Here is a 27728-nt window from a genome sequence, read left to right as displayed (position 1 = left end):
AGGACTTTAAAACTTTTCAAAGGTAGGCTCCACAGGTGTGTAAGTGGAGAGACACTCCCATTTTCCTGCGCAAGCGTGTTCTTTGTACACATATACTTGTCGTGTGAATATTTTATTATTTTGTTTAACCTAACATCTAATTTTCAGATTCTTGTGGTACTTATCTGAAATGTTAGCATTTGTTTTCTTTTTATGTTAAGTACATATTCTAGATGAACCAATAATATGTATTCCTAAGAAATGGGGCACAGATAGGTTAGATCATGTTATACTGGCATTTGAAGAAATATCATTTTATTTTGTTGTTCCGTGTAAACCATATTCATTGTACATTGTGTGTATATTTTTGTTTCAATAAATGTGATTTTTATTTTTTATGTTTCTGTCTTTTTCTCCCTATCACACTTCTTTTTTTTTTCGTTTCCATCAGTGTAGCAAAGTCTAAAAGTTAATTAAAATAGCAGAAGGGTATCCTAAACAATGGTTCAAAGAGAATAGACTAGTTTTCTGCTAGACCACAATTACAGTGTAAATTTTACATCAATTCTAGGCTAATCTCATATTCACTAGCAGAATGCATCTTTAAGGGTTGCCATTCTGTAGGAATAAGATCGACCACAATTTGGAAAAGAGTTCAAGAACCAGATGTCAATGCTTCAATCCTGGGCAAATCACCGATCTTTGTAGCCCAGATGCTGGTAGAGTCACTTGAGCACGTGAACCAACCTCTCCTTACAGGCTAGTTGTATCTGATCATTCATAACTCGTTATAGTAGCTGATACTAGAACGCACATTCTAAAGTTGTAATTATATCTTGTTGCCAAAAAATTAACCAAATGAGGCCCCTGCTTGCATGTGAAGAAAGGGTGGAGTTTTGCCATCTGGAGCATTTCAAGAACATTGTTGATCCTGCAGCAAGAAACATTCCTCTTCTGTAATGTCATCATCATTAATATATGTTCGTACTAACATGTCGTTCTACATCTGAGCAGGAACAATCTGTAGGTAGCCCCAGGGTGGGACAATGAATAATGAATTAGGGCAAAATGCTGCCTGCCGTCAAACCAGAAGACAGCCTCAGTGAAGCAGGAGTGTTCTGCTGTCTTAAACCTCCACGCAAAGGTACCTTGACTGTTGTAAGGGACATTCCCACTCAAAGTCACAACACAACGAAGGACTCAGAAAATGTGCTCCAGGGCCATATTTCGGTATCTCCAGAGGGTAGAATCAGGAGGACAGGTGGATGTAGTTGAAGCATATCAGGCCAGCACCCATTCTAAGCAAAAGTAGCCACATGGCATGATTCTGTGGGTCCCTATGGCAACAAACACTGAGTTCTCTGTTCTCTCAATGGTCCTGATGAATAAAGGTGACTTAAGAACCAGTTTTTTAAATAAATATTAAGTGAAAAGGGAGAGGATCATGAAAGTGTATTGGGATAGAATGCCAGGAATGTGGTGCTCAAGTGTCAAGAGCGCCCTTCCACTTCCTAATCCATATGACTTTGTCTCTAGAGCCCTAATCCATATGACTTCGTCTGTAGTTTCAGAATTTAGTGACAGCAAGGGTGGTAATGATCTGTTTTTCACTTAGTATGGTGGTTTCTCAGTTTTTAAACCAATTGACCATAAGCCACCACCTCCTTCATGATGGTTCACCTCCTCTGACCTTGAGTGTGGTCTCTTAACACTGCCATTCAGTTCTGAACATTCTTTAGTCTCAATTACTCCTTCTGCTTCCCTTGCCTGTTCCTTCCATTTAGGAAGCCCAGTCCAAAAGTCTAGACCCAGTATTCGTCTTTGCTCATTTGATATGCTCTCCTTCGAGGTCTTTAACTGTCATTTCTAAGGAGAAAACCCCAGCACAGACTAAAGAATGTGGGCTTTTAAGTCAGTGTCTGGATGCAGATCTTGGCTTCCCCAATTAGAAGCAGACATATGTCAAGTTACTGTATGGCTTCACATTCTGATCTGTAAAATAAGGGGTGTAGTAGGACTTACTTAGTATTTCTTGGTGAAAAGGAGATGCGAAAGTGTAGGTCTAGCCCTTTGCCCTGTGCCCAGCACCCATTCCCTCCCTAGTTTAGTCCCCTGAAGCCCAATCATTTGCAACTAACGGGCTGGCCGACTAAAACTCCATGTCCTCAGGACACTTACCATGACAGTTCAGGATATATGGATTCTGCCCGTGAGAACTCTGGCACCATATTTGGAAGGCAGAAAGAAGACAGCCAGGAGGGAGAGGGTGACTTACCCCTTCTGCACCGGTGTGGGCAGACAGGCGTTTTGCAGGAGCAGCTGTTGGACTCCCATATCTACTGCCAGTTCCCCAGCTTGCTAGCGGGGGTGGCTGTGACCTCCACAGTGGTCACAGCAGAGCATTTTCCAGGCCTGTGGGTGGCAATAGTAATTCCTGACAGCCGGATCAGAGGTGCCCAAAGCCAGAAGCTTGATGAGGGTCCACTTCAGATGTGAAGTTCCTCCAGTCATTCCCATGATTAAATAAACATCGAATTCCCCATATTACACATACTCAATTTTTCTCTGCGAGAAATAACCGGACTGGATTCTCTTCCCGCACTAAACCCTGACTGGTGATACCCTCAGTCTATAGGACATACTCAATACATTTCTTTTCAGGAGTTGTTTGCTGATGAACTTATTTACCTTTGATTTTTCAGCTGGACTCTGGTGCTACCTTTTCCGGTATCATCTGGCCATTTTCAAATGTATCTGTTTGAGGGTGTTCATACCTTCATTGCCCTCCTCCCAGTTCACACACAGCCATCCCAGCTTTCCTGTCCATTCATGTGTCCGTCCCCCAGTCACACAGGTTTACAAGCTCCAGTCAGCTTTAACTCGTCCATCTCCGACAATATATCAACATTCCATTTGTCACTAGGTCTATACATTTTACCACCGCATCACCTCCTGTTACTTGCCTTTCTTCTGGCCATAGCTATTACTTTCATACACAGCCTTTGTTGTCCCCAAGAACTCTAGCTTTGTCCAAGCTAAATGAAGTTTGGGATTCAAGGACATCCATGATTTGGCCTCACCTTATCTACCAAGGCTTACTTTCTATCTCCTGCACCTCTGTCCTCCATACAGAACCACACTAGAAGCATGCATACACCATACGTGTCCCTTACACACTCTCTCTCTCTCTCTCTCTTCCAGGTTTTCTCCGAGCTATTTCCTTTTTCCCACCATTCCCCAATCTATTGCTCCAAGTTTAACCTATATGCTTCTTCTTCCAAAGCAATCTTCCCACATCACTCTAAATGGAATTAGTCTCCACTATTCTAGTTTTTCTTTACTATGCCCTGTATAGTTCATCCATTTGTACATTTCTTCGTTGATTCATTTAGCAGATACTTTCCAGTGTCCGTGTGGCTGGCAGGCACTTGGAGCAGCATGTTTAGTGGCAGGCAAGAGGCATGGCTCTTCCGTTCACAGACCTCACTGTCCAGTCTAGTGATGGAAGCAGACAAAGGGGAAACCAACTAAAAAATAATTAATTAATTAATTAATTAATTATTAATTATCATGTTTGATGGGAAGTAAATGATCTAGGAGTTTGGGCAGAGAATCATGGTGTAGGTGAGAGGTATCCTTGCTTTAGGAAGGGTGGTCAGGGATGGTCTCCAAGAAGGCATCACTTAGATTAAGCCATAAAAAAGGAGGATCACCCAGGAAAGGGAGGGACCTACAAGCAGAGAGACTCTGCCTGGGGCCAGTGCGTGAACCACAGAGTATAGTGCTGGGGGAGAGGTGAGGTTAGACTTAGCGAAAGGCTTTTAGACCAGGAAAGGCAATTCAACCTTTATTTTATGTGCAATTAGAAGTAATTACAAGGTGGGGTGCCTGGGTGGCTCAGTCATTAGGCGTCTGCCTTCAGCTCAGGTCATGATTCCGGGTCCTGGAATCGAGCCCCGCATCGGGCTCCCTGCTCAGCGGGAAGCCTGCTTCTCCCTCTCCCACTCCCCACTTGTGTTCCCTCTCTCACTGTCTCTCTCTGTGTCAAATAAATAAAAATCTTAAAAAAAAAAAAAAAGAAGAAGCAATTACAAGGTTCCAAGCAGGGGAACGAAAGTGACCTAGTTTATATTTTTAAAGGATCACTCCAGGTGCCATGGAGAGGCTGGATTATGAGGAATCAAAACAAAGTGGTGAGGCAGCTGGAAGGAAATTGCAGGCAGTGAGAGATGGTGCTAAACTGAGGTGGAGACAGGAGAAACGAAGAGAAGCAGAGAGATCCGTGGAACATTCGGGGAGTGAGAATGGCAGGACTTGCTGGAGAGTTGATAGTGCGGGAGTTTGAGGGGATGTGAGCGACTGGAAAGTGGTGGTGACATACTGAGATGCAGAAAGTGGAAGAGTACGTCTGTGGGGAAACCAGTTGTTGGGCTTCGAACATGGTAGGTTTAGCTGCCCAAGTCATCCAATCTGAGCAGAAATTCGGGTGTGCCCATGGAGATGAATCTCGGGTTCAGACAAGAGTCTAAAGTGGGAATAGAGTAGTGTAAGCTGTCAGCACATGTAAATGAATGCAAACGCTTAGAATGGTAGTCAACACTTGTTGGCTGAAAGTGGCAAAAAACTTAACTGAAACAAAAGGCAATTTCTTTTCTTTTTTTTTTTTTTAAAGATTTATTTATTTGTCGGAGAGAGAGCACAAGCAGGGGAGTGGCAGGCAGAGGGAGAAGCAGGCTCCCCACTGAGCAGAGAGCCAGACACAGGGCTCCATCGCAGGACCCTGAGATGGTGACCTGAGCCAAAGGCAGACACTTAACAACTGAGCCACCCAGGTGCCCCCAAAAGGCAATTTCTTGACTCGTAAATGGAAAAAGAGCAAGGGTGGGGTTTTAGGCACATCTACCACCTGATGTTTAAACGATAATTTCGGTTCTCTTTCTCATTCCCTCTCACTCTCTCTCTCTCTCTCATTTCTATCTTCTCTGTTCCCACACCCGTGGATTTTCTTGGGGGGAGCAGGGGGCTGCTCTTTCCTCTATCTTACTGTAATATTTCAGAAAGTCTCTGCCAGTTCCAGGCTTAAATGGTATTTCAACTTATGTTTCATGAGAAAAAAGAGGTGCTTTCTCTTCCAGCAATCATATTGATCCGCAAAAGGACTCTGTCCACTCACTGTGTCCTGGGAAAAGACTCTGAGGGGCTGGTAGGGGCCACCTCTATGGCAGGTGAAGTGTGGCACTTTGAAGGATAGCTCACCACATTAAATGGCACTGGCAGAGAGCAATGCCCTAAAGGAAGAGGCATGGGAAAAGCGGACCCCATATCATCTGGGGAGTGAGCGCAATGAGAAAGGGGCCTGTGCCCAGGACTCTCGGGGCTTTACCATTAAGAGGTAGGGTTACAGGAGAAGCAGCCTGTTTTTGATACGAATTACTTTACTGTAAAATTGCATTTTATTTGGAGTTAGACTTTAAAGTCACTAGTAAGATAAAAATTAAAAGTCATTTCACTGAAATAAATGTAACTAAGGAAACAACTATAATACTACAGTGTGAGGTAAGAGGTGTAATGGTTTCTGGATTTGCCATTAACCCTGAGTGAATCCGTTCATTGTTATTTTTCATTTGGCTATCTGTAAACCGAAGATCGCGTAACTCTCTCTATGCGTGCCCCTTGTCTGCTTCATGAACAAGGAGTGAATTCTCCTGAATGCAAGGATTCTCTGAAACATGCATTGCCTCTAGAGTATGGTTTTATTTCAGAAGCCCCTGACTTATTCCTAAAGAAAAATATGAACTTGCACTGATTTTCTTTTTTCAAGAGAAATAAAATAGAGGGCTAAACATCCTTTCACCTCTGTTTCGTGTTTTTAGATGAGGAGCATCCTCTAGGATAATATTTGTGGTTGTTCATAATACTTTACACAAATTGCCATTCAGTAAGCAGCTTTTTATTTGGTGAGTGTGAACACAACTGGATATGCAGAGTTTAGCCAATACGTTGCTTCTTTTTTTCTGGTATTTGCTATTTGCCTACCTACAGATATGACATTTTCTTTTAGAAAATTGATAAGAGGGAATATTTCCCAACTCATTTGATGAGGCCAGTATTACCCTGACATCAAAACCAGAAAGAAAAAAAGAGAATTAAAAGGTAATATAAAGTAATTACAAAGCCATACAAAGTAATTGCAAAGAGGTAATTAATGAATTTAACAAGGTTGCAGAACACAAGATCAATATACAAAAATTAATTGCATTTCTCTATTTCTAACAATAATCAATTTAAGTGTGATAAACAATGCCATTTACAAAAGCACAAAGGTAAGTCAATTAATACAAGGATAGTTTTTTCAACAAATGGCACTGGAACAATTGGATGTTCACATGCAAAAGGTGAGCCTTAATGAATACCTCAGACCTTGTACAACAATTAATCAAAATGTAAATGTAAAACTATTAAACTTCTAGACAAAACCATAGGGGAAAATATTTTTGAGTTTGGGTTAGGCAAACAGTTCTTAGATACAATAGCAAAAGCACAAATCATAAAAGTAAAAGAATTAATTAATTTAACTTTATTGAAATTAGAAACTTGTTCTGCATTTAACATTGTGAAAAGAAAGAAAACTTAGGTACAGACTAGAGGAAAATATGTGCAAATCATATGTCTAACAAAGGATTTGCAACTAACACTGTAAGTGACTCTCAGTGCTCAACAGTAGGAAAACAAACTACTCAATTTAAAAAATCATGAGCAAAAGATTTGAATAGACACATTGCCAAGGGAAATATATGGCTGGCAAATAAACACATGAAAGGATGTTCAACATTATTAATCACTACGGAATTGCAAATCAAAACCATAATGAGATACCACTTGAGTATGTGGAGCAACTAGAATGCTCATACATTGCTGCTGGTGGGAATGCATAGTGATACAGACACTTTGAAAAATAGTTTGGTGGTTTCCTGTGCAGTTAACATATGGTTAGTGCATAACCCCATCACCTTACTGTCAGGTATTTACCCAAGAGAAATGAAAATGTTTATTCATATAGAAACCTGTACACAAATATTTACGGAAACTTTATAATTGCCGAAACCTGGAAACAAGTCAAATATCCTTCAATCCCTGAACGGGTAAAGAAATTGTGGCACATCCATACATTGTAACACTCTTCAGCAACACAAAAGCATGGACTATTTCTTTACACAACAATATTGATGAATCTCCCATTCATTTTGCTAAGTAAAAAAAGTCAGACCCAAAAGATCACATTCCCTATGCTTTCATTTACATGGCATTTTGGAAAATAAAAACCGTAGGAACAGAAAAAAGGTCAGTGGTTGCCAAGAACTGTATTTGAGAAGAAGGTTTGACTGCAAAGGGAGAACATGTTGAAATTTTTAGATGTAATTGAATTACACCATATCTTGATTTTGGTGGTATACAGAGTACTCTACGCATTTGTCAAAATCCATGATCTGTATAAAATGAAGAGTGACTTTTACTGTATGTCTGTTTTTTAGATTGTATGCCAATTTTTTTAATTAATTAAAATTTAAAAAAAATAAAATGCAAATTAAAACCACAAAGAGATACTACCACATACCCACTAGAATGGCCAAAGTTTAAAAAACTTACTATACCAAGTGTTAACAAGGATGTAGATAAATCTCAAAGTAATTATGTTGAGTGTAAGAAGCAAACAAAATTAGACCACATACTGTACGATTATATTTATATAAATTCTAGAAAATACAAACTAACCTGTAGTGATATAAATAAATCAGGTGTGTGCCAGAAGACAAAGCTTGGAGATGAGAAATGGATTATAGAAGGGCACCCAAAAACTTTTGGGGGTGGTAAATTACCTTGTGCCAATGGCTCTATGATATAGATAACATATCAATGATAGATGGATAGATGATAGATTAATAAGTAGATAGATAGATAGATAATAGGTAAAAACCCATCAAATTATACACTTTAAGTGCCATATACTGTATAAAATTTATACTCAATAAAGTGTTTTAAAATGAAAGGAAGAAAAACCATCAATCTCACAAAAACTCTTCTGAAGGATATAAAAAATAGAACACTTTCAAACATGTTCTTTGAGGCCAACATAATTGTGATCAGAATACTTGACAAAAATATTACAAGAAAAGACAATCTCTGGCCAATTATCCTTATCATCATAAATATAAGTATCTGCACAGAGTATCAACACCTGAATCAATTAAGATATTTGAAACAAATGTATCACAAAGAAGCTGAGTTTATTCCAGGAATGTAAGATTGGTATAGTATTCAGGTCTCCATCAATATAATTTACCACATTTAAGGAAGAAAAAAGTAAAATCATACAGTTTCTTAATAGATGTCAAAAAAGTAGAGTAAAATTCAACAAACTAGAAGTAGAAAGAAACTTTTTTTACCTGATAAAGAGATACCTTGAAAACTTACAACATACTGAACGGTGAAATATTTGTAACAGGCATCTGGAAAAGATGTTCTTCTCTCTGTACACTTTGGAATTGTATTGGAGGGCTTAACCAGCACAATAAGAAAAGAAAAGAATATGTATTTTTTTATTTTTATATTTATATAAATGAATTCTAAAAAATGAAATGAAACATACGATTATGGGATGTTCATGTGGATTTTTTAAAATTAGAAATAAGATATGAGAAATAATTAATTCATTTAATTAAGCTAGTCATTCAACATAAGTGAAGAGAAAGCAATTATATTTCCATATACTAGTAGATGAAAAATTAGGAAATACAATTTATTAAAATACATAATTTTCAATTGCATATCAAATGCAGTAGAATCAATATAACAAAAACACACAAGACCAATGCTATAGGTTCAAAGCAATCCCAAGGAAAGTCCCAGCAGGTATTTTGGTGAAAATTGGCAAGTTGATTCTAAACTTAACATGGAAATGCAAACAGTACTAAAAAATCAAGGCAAACTTTCATAAGTTGAACAAATCTGTAGTACACACACAGTGAAATACAAAAATTTAATGTACAAGGAAGGTAATTCAGTACTAGTGCAAGTTTAGATGAAAAGAACAATCGTATGAAGTTGAAAGTCCAGAACTATATTCCATCTACTCAGTTACCTGACTGCCAGCAAATGTGGTGGGTGCAGAGCACTAGGGAAGGCACTAGGGAATTGTCCACTAGGTGGACCCCTGCTTTACCCTACATTAAAAAAAAAATTAAAAAAATCAATTCCAGGAAGATTTTTTAAACCTTAATGTGTTAGGTAAAGGATTAAAGCATCTAGGGGTGCCTGGCTGGTTCAGTCCGTTAAGCAAGCATCAGACTCTTGATTTCGGCCCAGGTTGTGATCTCAGGGTTGTGAGATGGAGCCCCGAGATGGGTTCTGGGCTTGGCAGGGTGTCTGCTTGAGATTCTCTCCCTCCTTCTTCCTCTGCCCTTCGCCCTGCTCGCACGTACTCTCTCTCTAAAATAAATAAATAAATCTTTAAAAAAAAATTAAAGCATCTATAAAATAATAAAGATAATCTTTATGACTAGCAGTAGCTAAAGATTTCTCAAACAGGACACAATAGCTCTAACCATCGAAGAAAACATTGATAAATTTGTCTTTGTTAAAATGAAGAACTTCTGTCCTAAGGAGGACATAAAAGCACTAACCACAGAACAAAATGTTAATACGTGGCATTTATTTTAAAATGAACTTCTGTTCCACAAATGACATCATTAAGAGCATTAGAAGAATAACGCAGAATGGGAGAAGGTATTTGCAATATTTATAATGAGCAAAATACTTGTTCCCACGATATGTAAACCATTAAAAGAAAATATGTCAGGTAATCCAATTAGGGGTACAAAAGAAGATATTCAAAAGTATGTAGAGTACTTATCCTCCTTAGTTATTCAGCAAATGCAAATTAAAACCGCATTGAGAATCCATATACAGGTAGAATGGTTAACGTTAAAAACCTGACAGGTCAAATATTGGTAACAAAATAACAGCTGGAAGTCTCATATACTGGTAGTAGAAATCTAAATTCTGTACTGACAGATATGGGCCGTATCTACTAAGCTGAAATTACATGTACCCCACGACCAGGCCGTATCTACTAAGCTGAACATTACATGTACCCCATGACGAGCCATTCTACTTTTAGGCAGTGACATACTATGGATGGGGAGGTGAAGCATTCTGCCCTGGGGGAAGGAAATTAGAGTATGCCCTGTCTATAGAGAAACTTACAATAAAAACAACTAAAAAAAAAAAAACAAAAAAATGAAAAGATGGTCAGGTTTTTATTATAACTCTGCCCCCAGAAATTCTAAACAATGTCAATGGGCAAATAGTCTTTCCCAAAACTTTCTTGTCTTGGTTTAAGTTCTAAACAATTGACATAGTCAATATTGATCATTTTAATATTGTTAATGTTAATAATATAGGTCAGCATCAAATTAGTTATTTTATGACATACCCTTTAATAAACTTTGTGTGTTACATAAACATGAATTCAGAGAACTCCCAGTTATATCACTGGTCTCTGACAAAAGTGGACTCAGTTACATGCGTTTGTCTTATGTGTAAGTTCCTTACAGTTCAGAATTGTTAAAATTCATGTCTCCAACTCCTGTTACACTGTATGTTCCTACACAAAAGCATTAGATTCAAAGCAAACAATGATTGCACAGCGATTGTGAGAGACAAAATCAAAATTTGAGTCATCCCAATTGTCACACTTATTCAGAACCACCTGAATAAAGTTCTTTAAAATTTAAAACATTATCATAATGTGAACTGGGAGGCCCACTATTAACTTTTTGAAAATGCAAATTTTTGATCATATATGTAATATTTTACTGAATTTAAGAAAAATCTTTAAAAATGAAACATATTGCTTTTTACATTAATTACTAGTTTTAAAGCTAAAGAGCAAATTAGGAAAATGATCATTACTGTTTTTTACCTGATTATTACTAAAATTTATTTTGTTATATGGGTGAAGGTGCATTAAAAAGTGATTTGCCCTGGTCTCCAATACACTATGCATGCCACTGATCCTGGATATATATCCAATCGAAATGCATAATGCATACGCACCTGAGGACACATCTTGCTAACAGAGGCACAAAATAAATGGAGATAACACTCCAGTGCTCACAGATGCAGTTCAAAGCTACGGGAGCTGGATGCTGAGTTACTGGTGAGTGCAGTTCGCAGGCAAGGAGGTTGGCTGGGTCCCCCTCATTGCTTAGAATGTAAGCTGCCTTTATAAGGGCTCATTGCAACACAGACACTGAAAGCTACTTTAGCTTTTCCCTATTTTTATAAAAGCAAAAATCCTCTTCTTTTGGTCACGGAAAACAGTACTAATGTAAAAACAAAGGTGTACTTTCGAAAAGCAGGGCACATGGTGCTCTAGTTCGTAATTTGTTTCTCATACAAGTACAAATTGGTAATTGTGAAATTACAGCTATACAATGGTTAAACAAATAGGTATTTTGTAGTTAGAGCTAAGTTTCTCCCTGTCTGAGAAAGAAGTTATAATAACGAAAGAGGAAAGATAGAATAAACACTAGGGTAGACTGAAATCAGATATATTGGTATAAATTTATGTTCATATGTATATATAGTTATGTATGTGTAACATACACACACCGGTGGAGATGACATGGAAAGGTCTGCATCATCTATTCCCCAGCTCTGTACAGTCACACAGCATAAGCGATGAACACCCCTAGTGCCGGCATGTTGATTTCTAAATTCCATTTTCCAGCATGAGGAAACAAGATTACTTGGATAAATGGTTCATTCCAGGGTGGGGGTGGAGAAAATATAAGATGAATCTGGATCATCTTGAGGTACCAGAAAGTAAAGATAGAATAAGCAAACAAACAAAAGAACAAAATCAAAACAACACACACGGAGCATTTCAAAGGGACACAAGGGCCAGATTGAAAGAACCTCCAATGGGCTCAGCTGGAACAATCAGAGGCACACAATAAAAAATGATAGCTTTGGATTATTAACCAAAGAATAAGATAAGAATTTATCATAAAAATAAATGATTGCATGAATAAATAAATGAGAGGAGACAACTGGCCCCTCAGAATTCCAATTAATGAATAGAGAAGAAATATAAGTAGAAAAATTAGCATTATTAATGACTCCAATGGTCACTAGTAATAAAATGTGTTGATATCATGTGTTCTCTGTTCTAATGCAATATGATGAGCACGTGATCTCTCTGGTATTCCCAAAATCCATAATGTCTGTCTAATAATTAAAAACTATAAGGCAGATCCAAATTCAGGGATAATCACAAAATGCCTCACGAGTACTTTTTCAAAATTGCCAAGGTCATGCGTTACAAAAAAATCCTGACGAACTGTGACAGATTGGAGGAGATAAAGGAGACACAACAACTGAATGAAATGTAGATCCTGGAACAGGAAAAGAACATTAGTGGGGAATCTGGGAAATCTAAATAAAGCAGTTTAGTTGATAGCCCTGAACCAATGTTTATGTGTGATGTTGACATTAGGAGGGGCTAGAAGGAAGTCACATGGGAACGCTCCGTACTATCTTTACAGCTCTTCTGAAAGTCAAAGGGTATCTAAAAATTCGAAGAAAATAAATTGCTTATATCTTCATCTCTGACAGCTTTGCTCTTTGTCTACCTCTAATTTGTTCAGAACATGAAACAAAAAAAGAAATACTATAGATAAATTGCCTAAACTCTCTCTTAAAAACTAACTTTTGTAGGATTTATTAGTTTAAAACTGTAATATGGAGACAAATGATAGATTAAGTGATTTTTCCAGTACAAACTTTATCACTCATCTTTTTAAAAAATTGTCTGAATACCTAAGAAGACTGTGTAGAGAATTTTACTTGAATTATTTCTCTTTTTAGTACATCTTTTTAGTAAATATGTTTTCCAAATTTAGTGTTTTAGGGAGTGGTTGGAGTAAGAGATAAGATCTAAATACCTGAGAGAAAACCAATAGATTAAATATGATTTAAAATTTTCTAATGTACAAATAAACTCATGAGAAATATTTATATTTTTGAGGCATTTCTTGAAAATATTAGTTCTTAGAATATTTGAGGAAGAAAGATACAAGGATATTAAATGATTTTGTTCTATACCTGAAGGATGATAGTAAAGATTACTTTTTAATTCTGTGTGTTTAAGATGAACAAACATGTATTTGTTTTTTCTGCCTTTACATTGTTTCTACACGAATATCTTTTCTAGCACAGATTTTTCTCCACTTAGAGAATGTAAGCATTCAACATTTATAACTGAGAGGATTGTAAAAAGCTTTTCTGTATAAATTAATTCAAATTTCACAGATGCTACATATATAATAGTTTAAAATCTTTAGATCAGCTTAGACCAAATGCTAAAAGTGTTCTGGACAAGGCGGGGGGAAGCACTTAGACAAATGTAAGTGAGTGAACACATTATCCAACTCTTAATGCCTTGGACCCAGAAACCAATAAGAGACTAGCAGGAAAAAAAAAAAACAAAAAACAAAAAAAACTTTTTTAATATATTAAGATGCATAATGAATTTTCAAGAAGAGAAAAAAGAAACCTGCCTGGAATGCATAATTGATTTTGCTCACAGATGCTGCACTAGGAAAACATTTGAAGGCAATAAAGTAAATCATCAAGGAAGCTAAAAGTCACCTGCTGCGGCTCCATGGCGAGTCCAGCTCCATTAAATCCAGAGGCAGGGAGATGAGCAAAGAGGAATTACTTTCTGACACAATACAATTTTAACTACTTGGAAGGTTCAGCTTTGAGGTGGACTTTGATGTAAATTTTAATACATTATAGGTATTGAATAACTGAGTTTAATGAGTTAGGAATGGACCTTTGATGAGAGAAGGTTGCGTTAGTGCTAAGGCGTGGAAAAAAATATATTTCTTCTTTTGAGGGATAAAGACAATAAACAAACAACTGTTAAATGACAAAATTCAACTGAGTCCATTTTGAAGAGCATATTGGCTTTATTCAACTACTTACACATCAGGCAGCCTCCAATCCAGCAGAGAGAAAGGAGCTCAAGGAACCATACAAAAGGAGAGACTTTTATAGGGAGAAGGAGATGGAACAAGGAAGTTATACTAGACAAGGACATGGCTGGTTATTGCAAGGTTACTTTCCTTTAAGAGCATGGTAAGGGTCTGTCAAGCAGTTTACCGAACCTATACTTATCATGTGATTCCTGATTGACTGCCTTATGATTCCATTTCCAGGAGAGCTGAAACTGCAATTCAGTTGAGTCTTGATTTGGTGACATAGGGCTTAGCATAAGTGACTCCAATTTTGGCCCATTGTCTTGTTTTTAGCCCTACTACACCATTTTTATGCTGAGCACTGCTTATTGTACTGCAACTCTCTGTAAAGTTGTATTCCATATGGGGGTTTGTAGAATATTTTTCCTAGGTTTTGTTTTTTGGCTTGTTTTCTGTTGGATAGATAGCCATCCACTGAAACTGATGCAGGTATTGTTTTATGTGAAAAAGATAATGGTCCACCAAAAATGGAATACATTTTTGCTTGGTTCTTTGTTCTGAGTTTAATTCGAAAATAAACATATGGAAAAAATATATGACAGAAATAAATTCCGGAGATAAAACTAATAAAAGCAGGATATAGGCTAATTCCCCTATTGTCTTACTAGTGTTCCTATGCCAGAAAGTTACTATTTCTTGTGCTTAGTTTTCTCCGTTTTTCAATGAGGTCAATACTGCCTATCCAAAAACACACAGAAAGGAATGATGCATTTCCTTGAAACAGTACAATATTTTAGAAGATCTGGAGCCCTTGAACCTTGGGCATCATTTATGGATGCTATTATTAGGTGTGTCATGAATTCTTTTTTGCATGCTATTTTTGATACATGAGATCTATATCAATTGAAGTAAGTAAAATTGTTTTCTGATTTTTCAGTTTCCTAATAAAAGAATAAAGATGCATCCTTTTATTCCAGCTCTGTAAGATAATCAGAAATGTCCTTAAAACGTCTGCTATCCTAAATGAACAAAATCCTGTTCTAAATTGGACTTCTATTAACTAGTTGTATTTTCACCTTTGCTAGCATTCTTCTCTTTCCTCTTAACTACCCTTTTATATTGTTATGAAATCATTTTCATAACTACCCTTTTAAATTGTTATGAAATCAGTTCTTAAAATCGTCTGTTGTTTCTACTTTTATTTTGTAGATTTACTATATTGGTAATTGGGACCCTCAGGTAAGTAAAAGAATCCTCTCAGAGAGAATAAACCGGAATCAACTTAAAAATCATTTGATTTGTCTGATTGGGCAGGGCAAGGGTCCTAGTCCCTTCTGTGAGGTAAGATGGAATAATCATTATTTTTACTTTGCAAAGCAGAAAACCAAAAACACAGAATGGAACAGGTCACATGTGTAAAGAAGTCACATCCTTGAATACAACCCATTGCCAGTTGCATGTTACAACTTTCATGAGTTGGATGTAGTATCTCCCCTAAGATCAGAGTGAGATGCCAGAAAACCAACCACGACAACACCAAACAGAATTTGCTCTCATAATGGTACATATCAATGATTCCTTCGGGAAGTTGTACATGAAGAAGTATTCTTCCTGGACTGGTAGGAACTTGGAGATCACTTTGGAATTAACTTAGATACACAAACAGGCCCATGACTAGATTCAGTTCAGTTCAACAAATACCTGTTGAGTATGTCCTCTGTGCTGAGCACTGTAGTGGGGGATCGGATTCAAGAGTAAACAGGATTTTCACAATGCAATAGATAAGACAGAAAGAAAGCTACAATTTTAATATTATGTGCAGTGATTTAAGAGAACAGAGGAAGGGGGCGCCTGGGTGGCTCAGTTGGTTAAGCAACTGCTTTCGGCTCAGGTCATGGTCCCGGAGTCCTGGGATCGAGTCCCGCATCGGGCTCCCTGCTCAGTGGGGAGCCTGCTTCTCCCTCTGACTCTCTCCCCTCTCATGCTGTTTCTCTCTTGCTCGCTCTCTAATAAATAAATAAAATCTTTAAAAAAAAAAAAAGAATGATTTAAAAAAAAAGAGAGAGAATAGAGGAAGGGCATTTCGCTGGTGCCTAATAGGAAGAAGGGATAACGGAAAGCTTTCTGGAGGATACTGAAATTAAATCCTGGTGGATCTCCAGAGTTAGCTTGGAGAACAGACTAAAACATTTTATACCAAATCACCTAAAAAAGCCTTGAAGTGAAAAATTGGTGTGATTACTAGCAGCTCCATGCTTTAAATCTAGTGGTGGTTACAACAAAATGATGTACAGAAGGGTAAAAAATAAACAGGTTTCATCAAGAGGATGATATGAGAGATACGGTACTTCTTTTATGGAGAAAAACATGGCAATCATAAGCTGTCTTTGGGCATGGCCCAGTTTACCGTGTTTCTTAAAGTCTGTCTGTTCCTATGCTAGTATATGCTCGGTTTTAAATTTCAGATAAAAAGCTGATCTTTAAAAATGAAAACAACCTATTTATATTTATTTATTCATGAGAATTCTAAATGGACAAAAGCAAGATGTGCTCACACAGTTGAAGATGTGTATGTTTGTGTGTGTATGAGTGTTTGTCTACACACATTCCAAACAATACAACTCTATTTGCATTAAACTTATTAAGTCAAATCAATTTTACAGACATGTGGGCTAGAGCTTTGGCACTTAATTCCTCCTGATCTTCCACCTGGTAAACTTCATTTCGCACTGTGTTTCCCTGCAATTTGTTTTTAATGTTGCATTTGTTTGGACATCATTAACAAAGAAAAAAGCATCAGGGAAGTTGTAAGGTGCAGAAGAGCATTTCAGGTACTCCTGTGAGAAAACAATGAAATAAATTTGCATGCTCACCTGTTTTTTTTTTTAATTTTATTTATTTATTTTAGGGAATGATAGCACGAGTTTGGGGAAGGGCAGAGGGAGAGAGAGAATCCGAGCAGACTCCATGCTAAGCACGGAGCCCCACATGGGGCTGGATCCCAGGACCCTGAGATCATGACCTGAGCCAAAATGAAAGAGTCAAGTCAGATGCTTAACCAACTAATCCACCCAGGCACCCCCATATACTCAACTGTTTGTCACACAGTCAAATAAAGTTGAAACAAACATAGAAATACATTTTACTCACAAAGTCTGGAAATATTTAATTATTAAGTGGACACCCAGGGTGTGCAGATCCATGAGCTCCATAGGAATAAGGACAAATCCACATCACACATCTTACTCCACAGAAATAAATAATTTAGCTGTCAAGCATCTGTTATAGACTAGCTCAGTGATGTGCGCTTTGTCACCTCATTTAATTTTCACAACAACACGGGAAGGTAAGGAAAGTAGGCTCAGAAAAATTAAGCACACTATTGTCAGTCACGGGGCTAGAATTCAACCCAGCACTTCTCACTCTGTCCCCAGTGGCCGGGACACTATGCCTGCCTCATTGACTTTCAGCAACCATAGCACCAGGAAGGGTTAATAATGATAATATGGTGTGGCTGTATTCACCAGAAAATAAAATTTGTGAAAAACCAAGTTTATGAGATAGAAAAATTAGGAGATACTTGTATTTGAAAGGAATTCGAATAGATCTTTTTCTTATTAAACTTCCTTCATTTCAGTATAGATGTGACACAATGTTACATTAGTTTCAGGGGTAAAACATACTGATTCAACTTCTCTATGTTATGCTGTGCTCACCCCAAGTGAGCTCCCGTCTGTCACCAGAGAGCACTAGTACAATGTCATTGACTATATTCCCTATGCTGTACCTTTTATTCCCCTGACTCGGAATAGGAAATCTGAATATCTGTTTGTCGTAAACGTGTATGGATCACTTACTACGTGCCAGGTAGTGTGTTAAATGATTTCAGGTGATTATCTCAGTTAATCCTCAAAATAATTGTATGAAGCAGCTATTATTATTACTAGTGAGAGGAAACTATGAGATTTGTCCCAAATCTGAGTCTGGAACCTGTTTTTCTCCCAACCACTCTGCAGACTCCTCCTAAACTTCCTTCCACAAGAGAAGTCATAAAACCATGACCAGCTGTGGAAAGGTAGTCCTTCTCAGACAGTATGTATGAGTAGGAAACTAAAAAGTTACATTTCTCTCTGCCCATGAATGGGGATTCATTACCATAAGCTACTTAACTCACTAACACCTAAGAACAGATGAACCTCTCCTGACTATTACACACTCAGAAAGTATCTGCCTTTAGGACAGAAGTCATTTGAATTTAGAGATTTGAAAAAGAAAATAAGGAACATTTCTATTACTTTAAAAATGTGTCCTAGATTATTTCCTTTGTCGAATGTTACCCACGTTAGAAATCCTAGGTAAGGAGCCCTGGGTGTTAACACGCAAACAATGAATCATGGAACACTACATCAAAAACTAATGATGTAGTGTATGGTGATTAACATAACATAATTAAAAAAAAAAAGAAATCCTAGGTAAGAATCCCATCTGTAAAAAGGTGTGTTTTAAGTGTACATTTACTGAATATTATTTCCTGTAATGTTAGGTTTAATCTGCTTTAAATCTTGTGATGGTAAAACAGCTCACATTATTCATTTCCATGAAGCTCACGATCCTCATGCCAATACCAGGCCTCTCTATCAGCCTCGCTCTATTTCCAATCACAGGGGGTCACACTGCTATTCTTCTTCTCTTTACCACCACAACACAGAAAATGGGGAGGGTATTTTTCTGGATTGAATGACCACCCCCTCTCTTGGAAAGCCATTTTCAAAAGATTGTTGAGAGAACATACTTGCCAATTTTTACGAGCTACTGCCACCAATCCTGAATACTTTGAAAGAGCAGCTTCTGAACCTGAGGACATTTATTCTGTCATTTAAATCTGGACTGAGCCCTTGTTTTAAGAGAATAACAGTTTGTTGGACCATTGTGAGGTTTGGTTCTATAAGTTATGCAAATAAGAGTGTCCATAGGCAGCCTGGTCACCTTCGAGCTTCTGCAGAGACCCAGGCAAAGTCCAAGTGTGTCCAAAAGCTAGTTTAGAAACGGCACAGGGCACCGTGCCCAACCTGTGGCATTTCCTTTTGGTGGAAGGGAAGTTATAATGGTGAGGGAATTCCAGTTGTCCCAAGGTAATGATGGAGGCAATGCTCATAAAATGCATGGAGTTAAATAATATTTATCTTGAACTAATCCAAGCCAAGTTATCTACCTACAACTATTAGATTCCTTTTGATAATTATTAGTGACCTCTAATAGTTAGAGGTAGGTAAAAAGATATAACTTTCCCTCCTCCGCATTGTTAAAATGAAAGCAAATCTGACTGAATTCTGTCACACATGGGATATTTAGTGGCCAGAAGGTAGGAAGCAAGCACACAAGTCCTTCCGTCTGCTCCAACCATCCCTCAGGTGTTCTGTCAAAACCTTGAAATGAAAAATTTACCTCGAGGCAAATGTGACACGATTCTAGGTGACCACTTTAATCTGAGTCATGTGAACAAAAGTCTGCGGATCAATGGCTGGACGTAAGACCATTTAGGCTTGAGATCCAGGTAGTTAACTCCATGGGTAGAAGATGAAGGGCAGTCTACATTCCTACATCCTATTCATGTACCTTTCTCTGTGATGTTTCAGCCACCTGCAGATCTTAAACACCATTCATTTCACCAAAGAAACATAATCTCTGACCTCTGTTACACAAATTAAGAAAATTGCGGTACTGAATTTTCATAAATATGACTAAACCTTGTTGTGGCCACATCTGCATTATATCCTTTTGATCAAATACTAACTAGCCTTCCCTGGCTTGAGTGCTAATTAGAGCTGACCACATCTACAATGTAAACTTAAACTAACATTACTATAATAGGAAAATATATTTGTAATAGAAACGAGAGGCAAGGATTTGGGGATTTTTTGTTGTTGTTTATTTAAAATTCCCTATAACCTATTTAGTAAGCTCTTCCTAGTTGCATTTCCAATATAATCTAATGTATTAATTTATATAACCCTAAGAACTTAAAACTCAAAGTAAACAATATTGATGCCTTTTTAAGAGTTAAAATAGAATAAGAATCTAACCCATTTGTTCACTACATCTCTTCTAGTTTCTTAAGGAAATGAGACTACAGTATAGAGAAAAGAACATAAACTCTGCAGTCAGATGGATTTGAAACCGAATCCCAATCTTCCAGTCCCTTGCTGTGTGAACTCCGACACTTTGCCAAAGCACCATCTCAGCGTCCTCGTCTGTTCCCTGAGGGTCATAATGTCTACGTCGCGAAGTAATGGTGAGGATTAGGTGGGGTAATGAGCAACATGCTCTGGGTACATCAGAGATACTTACTAAATATGAGTTATCATGATGTTTATTATCAGAATAAATTGAAAATAAAACTAGTATTTTCATTTTAAATAGGTAGCAAAGTAGAATCTACAATTAGAAAGACTAATGGTCTAATAGTCTAACACTGTTCTTTGTTCCGAGTGTGGAACATTAGTGTCCTGGGTTTATAATGGGAAATAGGGCAGAAAAGCTCTTTAGTCTGACTATTTAGTAAAATATCCTTGTTCTTGGCTTTTTTTTTTTTCCTGCCCTAGTTGCCTTCTTTAGAAAAATGTTTTAATTGTTTATTAGCATTTTGCCTCTCAGAACTGTATTGCAATTATAGTTACAATAAAAAAAAGGAGCTAATGTGCAAGAAAAGTGGGGTTGTCCTTGTGGTTGTGGCTTGTGGTTTCATTTTATCGTCTTTTGTTCCTTTTTGTTGGGTACAGAAAATGAAATGTAGGGCTTATATTCAAAGTTTTTAGACCATATTTCTCCTTTTAATAAACAGGTCAATACCACACTCCTCTACTCTATGGGTATAAGAATCACCCAAGAGTCCTTTCTTGAGGACAGATCTTCAATACAGGTGGAATGGAAGACAGAGAATAAAATTGTTTAAGCTATTGATTTACCAGCAAGGTTTAAAGGGCCATGTCTAACAACAGTTTGCTCTAAAAGGGTATAATAATCTCTTGAGGAATCTCAAGACCTAATTTGTTAAAACCATTTTTGTACCCTCACATAGGGTACATCTTTCCTACTAATTCTCATTAGCCTGCTGAGAAATATGTTGACTTTGAGCCTTTGTTTCAACTGCATTTGGAAACGAGAGCTACCCAGCATGCTTTAGTACAAAACAGTTATGAAGGTCATTGTAGAAGTGAATGAGATAATTACTAATATCTCTTTTACAATTTATAGTTTACCAAAAAAAATCTTTCATGTAAGTAGGATCTTTAGCTGCTGTGTTATAGACCACAAATACTTTGAATGTTATATTTCTTGTTCTTCATAAAATAAGTACAAATGAAGTGATTACATAATTGAATTTGACAGCAGAATGGAAATGCATTTTTATGTGAATATTATCTGAAGATAATGAAAAATAAACAACAACAATGCTTCCTTTAACCTTTCTTTATCCATTCCTAGGGAGCTAAAAAAAAAAGTTTGCCATTTTATGAACTTGTCCGTGGTGGTCAGGCATGTCTTAAAATTACTCCCTGTGCAAAAATTACACTTTTAAAGGCAAGAGTACAAATGGGGGTGGGATTCCTAAATTACTCAGCTAAAGTCTGCTCAGTTGGCTGCGAATAACTCATAAAAACCACACACTTTCAAAGAAGACCTTGAAGACATCTGCCTAGTCCCGGCTCAAGTCTGCTGTTTAATTTTTTTTTTTCCGTAGCATCATTTGCAAATTCTCCTCTAGCCTTCTCTGCAACATGTGTAATGATGGGGAACATACTCCTTGGTGAGGTTCCACCTCACCCTTGGAGAAATTAACTTGGGGCCATACAAAGATCACTAGACTTCAGATCTGGGGTCTCATGGTGACAGGTTCTTACTAGCTTGGATGGCGTTTGAACTCAAGGTCCTTATCTGGTAAAATGAGGAAGTTAAGCTAAGATAGGTTGTGAGGAAACTTCACTTCAGCTTAAATGATTCTTTAATGTCAAAATCTTCAAAGCCACCCTCGTCTAAATTTTCCAAAAAGCAAAGATGAAACCCCTGCCATATCCTACGCAGAGTTTTACAATGAAGAGTTTTCTAAACTCTCTCATTGTCTAGTTTTTTCCCTCTATTCCCCGTAATTCCTACAAACTAGAAATTAGAACTACTTTTTGGGTAAGTATACTGCAAAAGATCTTAAACCTTGGTCACATGATATTTTAACAATTTAAAGCTAGAAGCTTCCTAGTGTTCTATAGCTCATGTGTAAATTTGCCATTTAGTGTGTGCCATCATTTATTTGCTAAAATATATGCTTTTGACTTGGTTATAATAATAGCCATCTTTAGAGTTGGAATTGCCTCCCACCTGGTAATCTTTCTGCATTTGTAGGTTGCACATTCATTTTTAGGCCACAGATTTTAGGTTTGTTTTTCAGCCAAACAACACCTATTATAAAGGGTAAATTGCCTACTTAATGTCTTTCCTTCCAATAGATATAGTTTATACCTTAATGGACTTTTAAGAAAGATTTCAGGGCATATGTTAATGTAAAATTTTAAAGTCAATTATGTTATCTCTGTAATTCATTTGATTAGTCAACTAATCAAATAAAAAAATATGTTAAGTAGTTACACAACGCACACCTTATTTCATTAGTTTCCAGCCAAATTTTTATTATGACAATGACTTTTTAATGCAGACCTAATTATTTTCAATTATAAAGAAGGTTTAAGGCACCAATGCATTCAAAAGACCTTCTGTATAGAACAAGTCTCATTTTTCTTGGCTTCATGCAAGCATAGGTTGTTTTTATTCCATTGAAGTGGTTAATCCTGTTAACCAGAATTAATAAGAAATGTTTAAGCATGCTGGATATTGATTTTTTGACTAATGTTCTTTCAGTTTACACTGCTAAGACTATGTAATCATACAGAAGCAACCTTAGCCTTTTCAACAGCATAGTTTCTTTCCTTTCCAAATTATGCTTAATCATTTTCATGGAACTATTTTAACAAAAATCATCTTTTCTGCTATATGTGTTCCAACATATTGCTAAAGGCAAAATATTAAATCAGAGACAAATTTAGAGTAAGAGACTAAATTCATATAGAGACTAGAAAGCTCTAGTTGTCTTTGGCAGATAATGTGCTTCCTTTAAGGCCACCATGAGTAAATGTTAAATCGTAATTGATTTTCCCATTTTTGTGGAATTTCAAAAACAAAATAACATGCTTTCCCCTAAGAAACTGGCTTCCTTTCTGGGACCATTTTAATTTTCCCACATGAGTTAGTGATCATTTAAGTCAAAAGAATTGAGAAGGCAATGTGTCACAATTTATGGACAATCAAAAAATGAAAAAGGAAAGGAAAGAAATGAATAAACAGTGATAATTTTGAAAATGCCTAAACATTGATATTGTCCTAACTTATATGAAAGCCGAGATAGTTGGCTTCAATAGAAACGATACCATATACAAGCATTTCCATATCTCTGACTTAATGAAAGTTACAAAATGATGGAAATGTCACCCATTCTTACCACAGTTTAAATACTTTCTTCCTCAATGTTGTGACAATTGTCAGTTCCCATTGGCTACAAGAAATAGATAATGTGCTGAATTTAACAGCAGGCACTATACAAGGCTAACAGAACTATAAAATACAATCGTAGGGTAAATTATACTTGGGAATTTTGAAATATATGATATGAAAGTAAACTTCTTCAATAAACATAAAATTTTTAGCCAAACTTCGTTGATCATAAGAAGCTGAGGGTATGTATTTATTTAGCTAAAATGCCACTCTCTCCTCCAAAAAAGACACTGAGGGTTTAGGGTTTCATTTTCGTTTGTTCTTTAATAATCATAGCTCAATAAATGAGGCAAGTATCTTAGTTAAAGGAAAAACTCAAATATTCCCGTACTCTGCCCACCTCTGCTGTGGTAGGTGACAGGGAACTCCTATATAATCTTTTAGAGGGAATATATCCAAGGCTTTGGCATTCGCAAGTGTGAAGGAGATAAACTTGTCATATAATAGAAAACGGATGGCTTTGGAGTTAGGCAGATGTGGATTCAAATCCCAAATTTTTTGCCTACTATTTCAGGCAAGTTACATAACTCCACCTAAACCTGGGTCAAGAGTCATAATTACTTCCACATCATTCAATCCCCTAATGACTAAAGGAACTGATGTTTGTAGAAGAAATGAAGAAACTATGTATGTGTTGGCATAAATAGATTGAAGAGGGAAACACCAAGACTTGGAATAAATTTCTGGCTTTAGAAGTAGACAAAAATAGTAAAACTCTAAGAATATTGGAAGAAAAGAGAGAAAAATATATAATTTCCTTGAAATGAAAAGAAAGGTGACTAGTACACAGCTTTTTGTTTTTGTTCTAATAAACGAGAGATGGGATTTTCCATTCCTGCCTTCTCTGTGTCTATGCTAACAATTGAGCAAATAAATTGAGTAGACTTGTCTTTGCAATAAAAGGCTGAGTTGTGGGAGAAATAGAATATTCTTGAGTTAATCTTACCAAAAGACATCTGTACTCTGCCAAATTTGAAGACATCTCCCAACATCACATCTAGGGAATATTGATGTTTTTAAAACAAAATAAACAAAAAGTATGTGCTATTACAACATTTTCTTATAAGCCTGCAACTAATAGTCGATTTCCATTAGCATGAAATGGACTAACATTCTCTTTATTTTACACTCTTCTGTGCATATTATTAAAATGTATTTAGGTTGTAAAAGTTGTCAATGATACATATGTCAAGCTTATGTGTCTTTGGTAATCGATGTCTGGAAAGAAAGAATTGGACACTCTAATCTTTCTATTATGAAGCTTTTAAAATGTATTTTGGGGGGAGGCTGGGTGGCTCAGTCAGTTAAGTGTCTACCTTCGGCTCTGGTTGTGATCCGTGATGCGGGATCACGGCATTGGGCTCCCGGCTCAGCGGAGAGCCTGCTTCTCCTTCTCCCTCTGCCATTTCCCCTCCTTCTCCCTATCTCTCTGTTAAATAAATAAATAAAATCTTACAAAAATAAAAAATAAAAAAATAATTAAAAATAAAGTGTATTTTTGGGAAAAACCAATGAATATCAGTATGTAAACACTTTAAACACTTTGTAATATAAAAATCAATTCCATTTTTTATCTTTTGGGAGAAGCTTATTAGAAAAACTGTATGTTCATAACCTTATATTTTACATGCTAAAGAGAGCATTCTCAAGATTCCAAATTAATTTTAGTCTATCTTAAGATATTTTATTCCCCCAAAACATATATGTTATAAACCAATGGCAATTCTGTCCACAATTTTCTTCCTTTCCTTCTGTGTGTGTGGGTTATTTGAGATGTACTGACAATAAAGTTCCCTGATTCTCTTTTTTTCCTGTTTATTTGGCTTACCTTTAGAGTGTCCCATTGGCTTATCCCATTTGATGAAGTCCTTTCTGCTCTCTTGTTTAGTGACTCTCATAAGTGACAATAGAATACCAAGTGCTTTCTTACCTAGTGTCTCTAACACTCCTCACACTCTGCAAAACAGCAGAGATTTTGGTTGATAATAAGCTCTAGGTTCTTATTAATTGGTCTAGATTCCTTTTGTTAATTCTTAAACTTTATTACTTTCACGTATTTTCTGCAGCTACTGACACTTGGAAACTCACAGTCACAGAAAGCACCCAGCAAATGTGTATCCCTGGGAGTTTTTGTGATGTTATTTTCAATAAAAATGACTTAAGCAGCACATTTGATACTGACATCAAACATTATAAATGAGGCTTAGCTTACTTTTCAAGAAAATACCACCTAAATGTTCTTTCTTTAATATTGTTTCATAGGGTTAAAAGTTTGATAGCATATGATTCAAGTTCCACATTATTCTTCATTATTTTGCAGGCATTGGTTCATGAGACAGTTACATACATATGTTGAGTTACTATTTTGATGAATTTTCCTGAGTTTTCACAGATTCATCTTCCTTTTCTTCCTTCTTTCCTTCCTTCCTTTCTGGTGTATTTCTCCTGGTTAAGCAAACTCATTAGTGAACCTTCTTCAGGAAGCCTCTCCTACTAGTCATTACTGCAATGTTTTGTACTCAACGATTTCAATCAGAGACCACTGGCTAGATGAAACAAAATTTAAGATGAACTCCAATGTTTCCTATTGCTGTTGTAGCAAATTACCACAGACGCACTTAACATAACACAAATGCATTATCTTACAGTATTGGGAGTCCAAACTGGGCAGCACTGGGTGATTGATCACTGGATTTTAACAAGGTGTTGGCAAAGCTACATTCCTTCTAGAGGCTCTAGGGGAGTTTAGCAGGTTGAATGGTGACCTCCAGAAAGATAAATCCACATCCTAAACCCTATCTATAATATGTACTAATATGATAACCACTAGTCCATGTGCCTGTTGAGCACTTGAAATATGGCTTGTAGAGATTAAGATATATTGTAAGTGCAAAATTCACACTAGATCTCAAAGACTTGGTATGAAAAGAGGAATGTAAACTATCTCATTAATAATCTTTTTTTCTCATCATTAATCTTAATATCAATTACATGTTGAAATGGTAATTTTTGAAAATCTGAATTTAAGATAAATTGTTAAAATTAATTTTACCTATTTCTTTTTTTTTTAAAGATTTTATTTATTTATTTGACAGAGAGAGACAGTGAGAGCAGGAACACAAGCAGGGGGAGTGGGAGAGGGAGAAGCAGGCTTCCCGCTGAGCGGGGAGCCCGATGTGGGACTCGATCCCAGGACCCTGGGATCATGACCTGAGCCGAAGGCAGACGCTTAACGACTGAGCCACCCAGGTGCCCTTACCTATTTCTTTTTACTTTTTTTAAATGTGGCTAGAAAATTTGAAATTACCCATGTGGTTTGTATTTTGTTTCTATTGGGCAGTGCTGGTTTCTATCCTTGATTTACGTTCTTAGAAGAGGAGGAACTTATCTAGTTACACAGCAGCAGCAAGGAACATTGACCTACTTCTGTTCGAATTTCCCGTACTCTTCTTTATTTTTCCCAAATGAATTAGGTCACGGAGATGACATGGCTAGCCTCGGGACAGCGGGACAGTGACTTTTTCTTCATAGCCTCAGCATTACTGACTTGGAACTCAATAAATATAAGAATAAATAAATGAACAAATGAGTTGACTGAATAATCATTTGAATGAATGACTGTATTGAGCAGCACCAAAATCATACATTTAAATATTTATCACTGATGTTCAATTCTCACAGAATGTTTTGAGTATACACACACACACACACACACACACACACACACACACACACATACATTCCACAATCCTGTAAATATACAATTAGAGGAAAAGGTCATTTTTATGCAGTGAAGACACCACTCTAGCCTAGTGCAAAATGTTCTAAACTTACAGTATCAAAAATGACACATATCCTAAATATTCTCTCAGTTTATACTAATAATTTTCAGCTTTTTTTCTTATTTGCTTGTAAGCAAGTCAACTGAGGTACTACTACTTGTCAGCAACTTTGAACGTGAACAAAGTTCTCCAGTCCCTTTAACATTTAGTGGACTGATTATCAAATAATTATATGCATGAGAAATCTTATGGGATGTCCATATGACAAGCAACATAAACTAATATTCATTGATTTAACAAATTTTTATGGGCACATTCCATG

At 36.7% G+C, this 27728-nt stretch overlaps 1 protein-coding gene across 3 annotated transcripts in view; it reads left to right on the top strand.

Annotated features, from left to right (window-relative positions):
- INPP4B (inositol polyphosphate-4-phosphatase type II B) overlaps nucleotides 1–27107 on the top strand; it is an 864684-nt gene extending 837577 nt beyond the window's left edge. Inside the window, exons 27-29 of one of the 3 annotated variants that reach the window (XR_012378034.1) lie at nucleotides 15234–15263; nucleotides 20134–20316; nucleotides 26965–27107. Coding sequence is in view for 2 of the 3 variants with exons in the window: in XM_025874245.2 (XP_025730030.1) it covers nucleotides 15234–15263; nucleotides 20134–20149 (46 nt within the window). In the remaining variant the exon portion in view is untranslated. Of the gene's footprint in view, nucleotides 1–15233; nucleotides 15264–20133; nucleotides 20701–26964 lie in introns of those variants that run through there. The other 2 variants (XM_025874245.2, XM_073892293.1) reach the window with 2 other exon arrangements.
- Nucleotides 27108–27728: the final 621 nt, after the last annotated feature.

This window comes from Callorhinus ursinus, unplaced genomic scaffold (genome assembly GCF_003265705.2).
Source record: "Callorhinus ursinus isolate GAN/ISIS: 27379988/994484 unplaced genomic scaffold, GSC_fseal_2.0 scaffold4, whole genome shotgun sequence".
Taxonomy (NCBI): Eukaryota; Metazoa; Chordata; class Mammalia; order Carnivora; family Otariidae; genus Callorhinus; species Callorhinus ursinus.
This window is presented reverse-complemented; position numbering and strand designations above follow the sequence as displayed.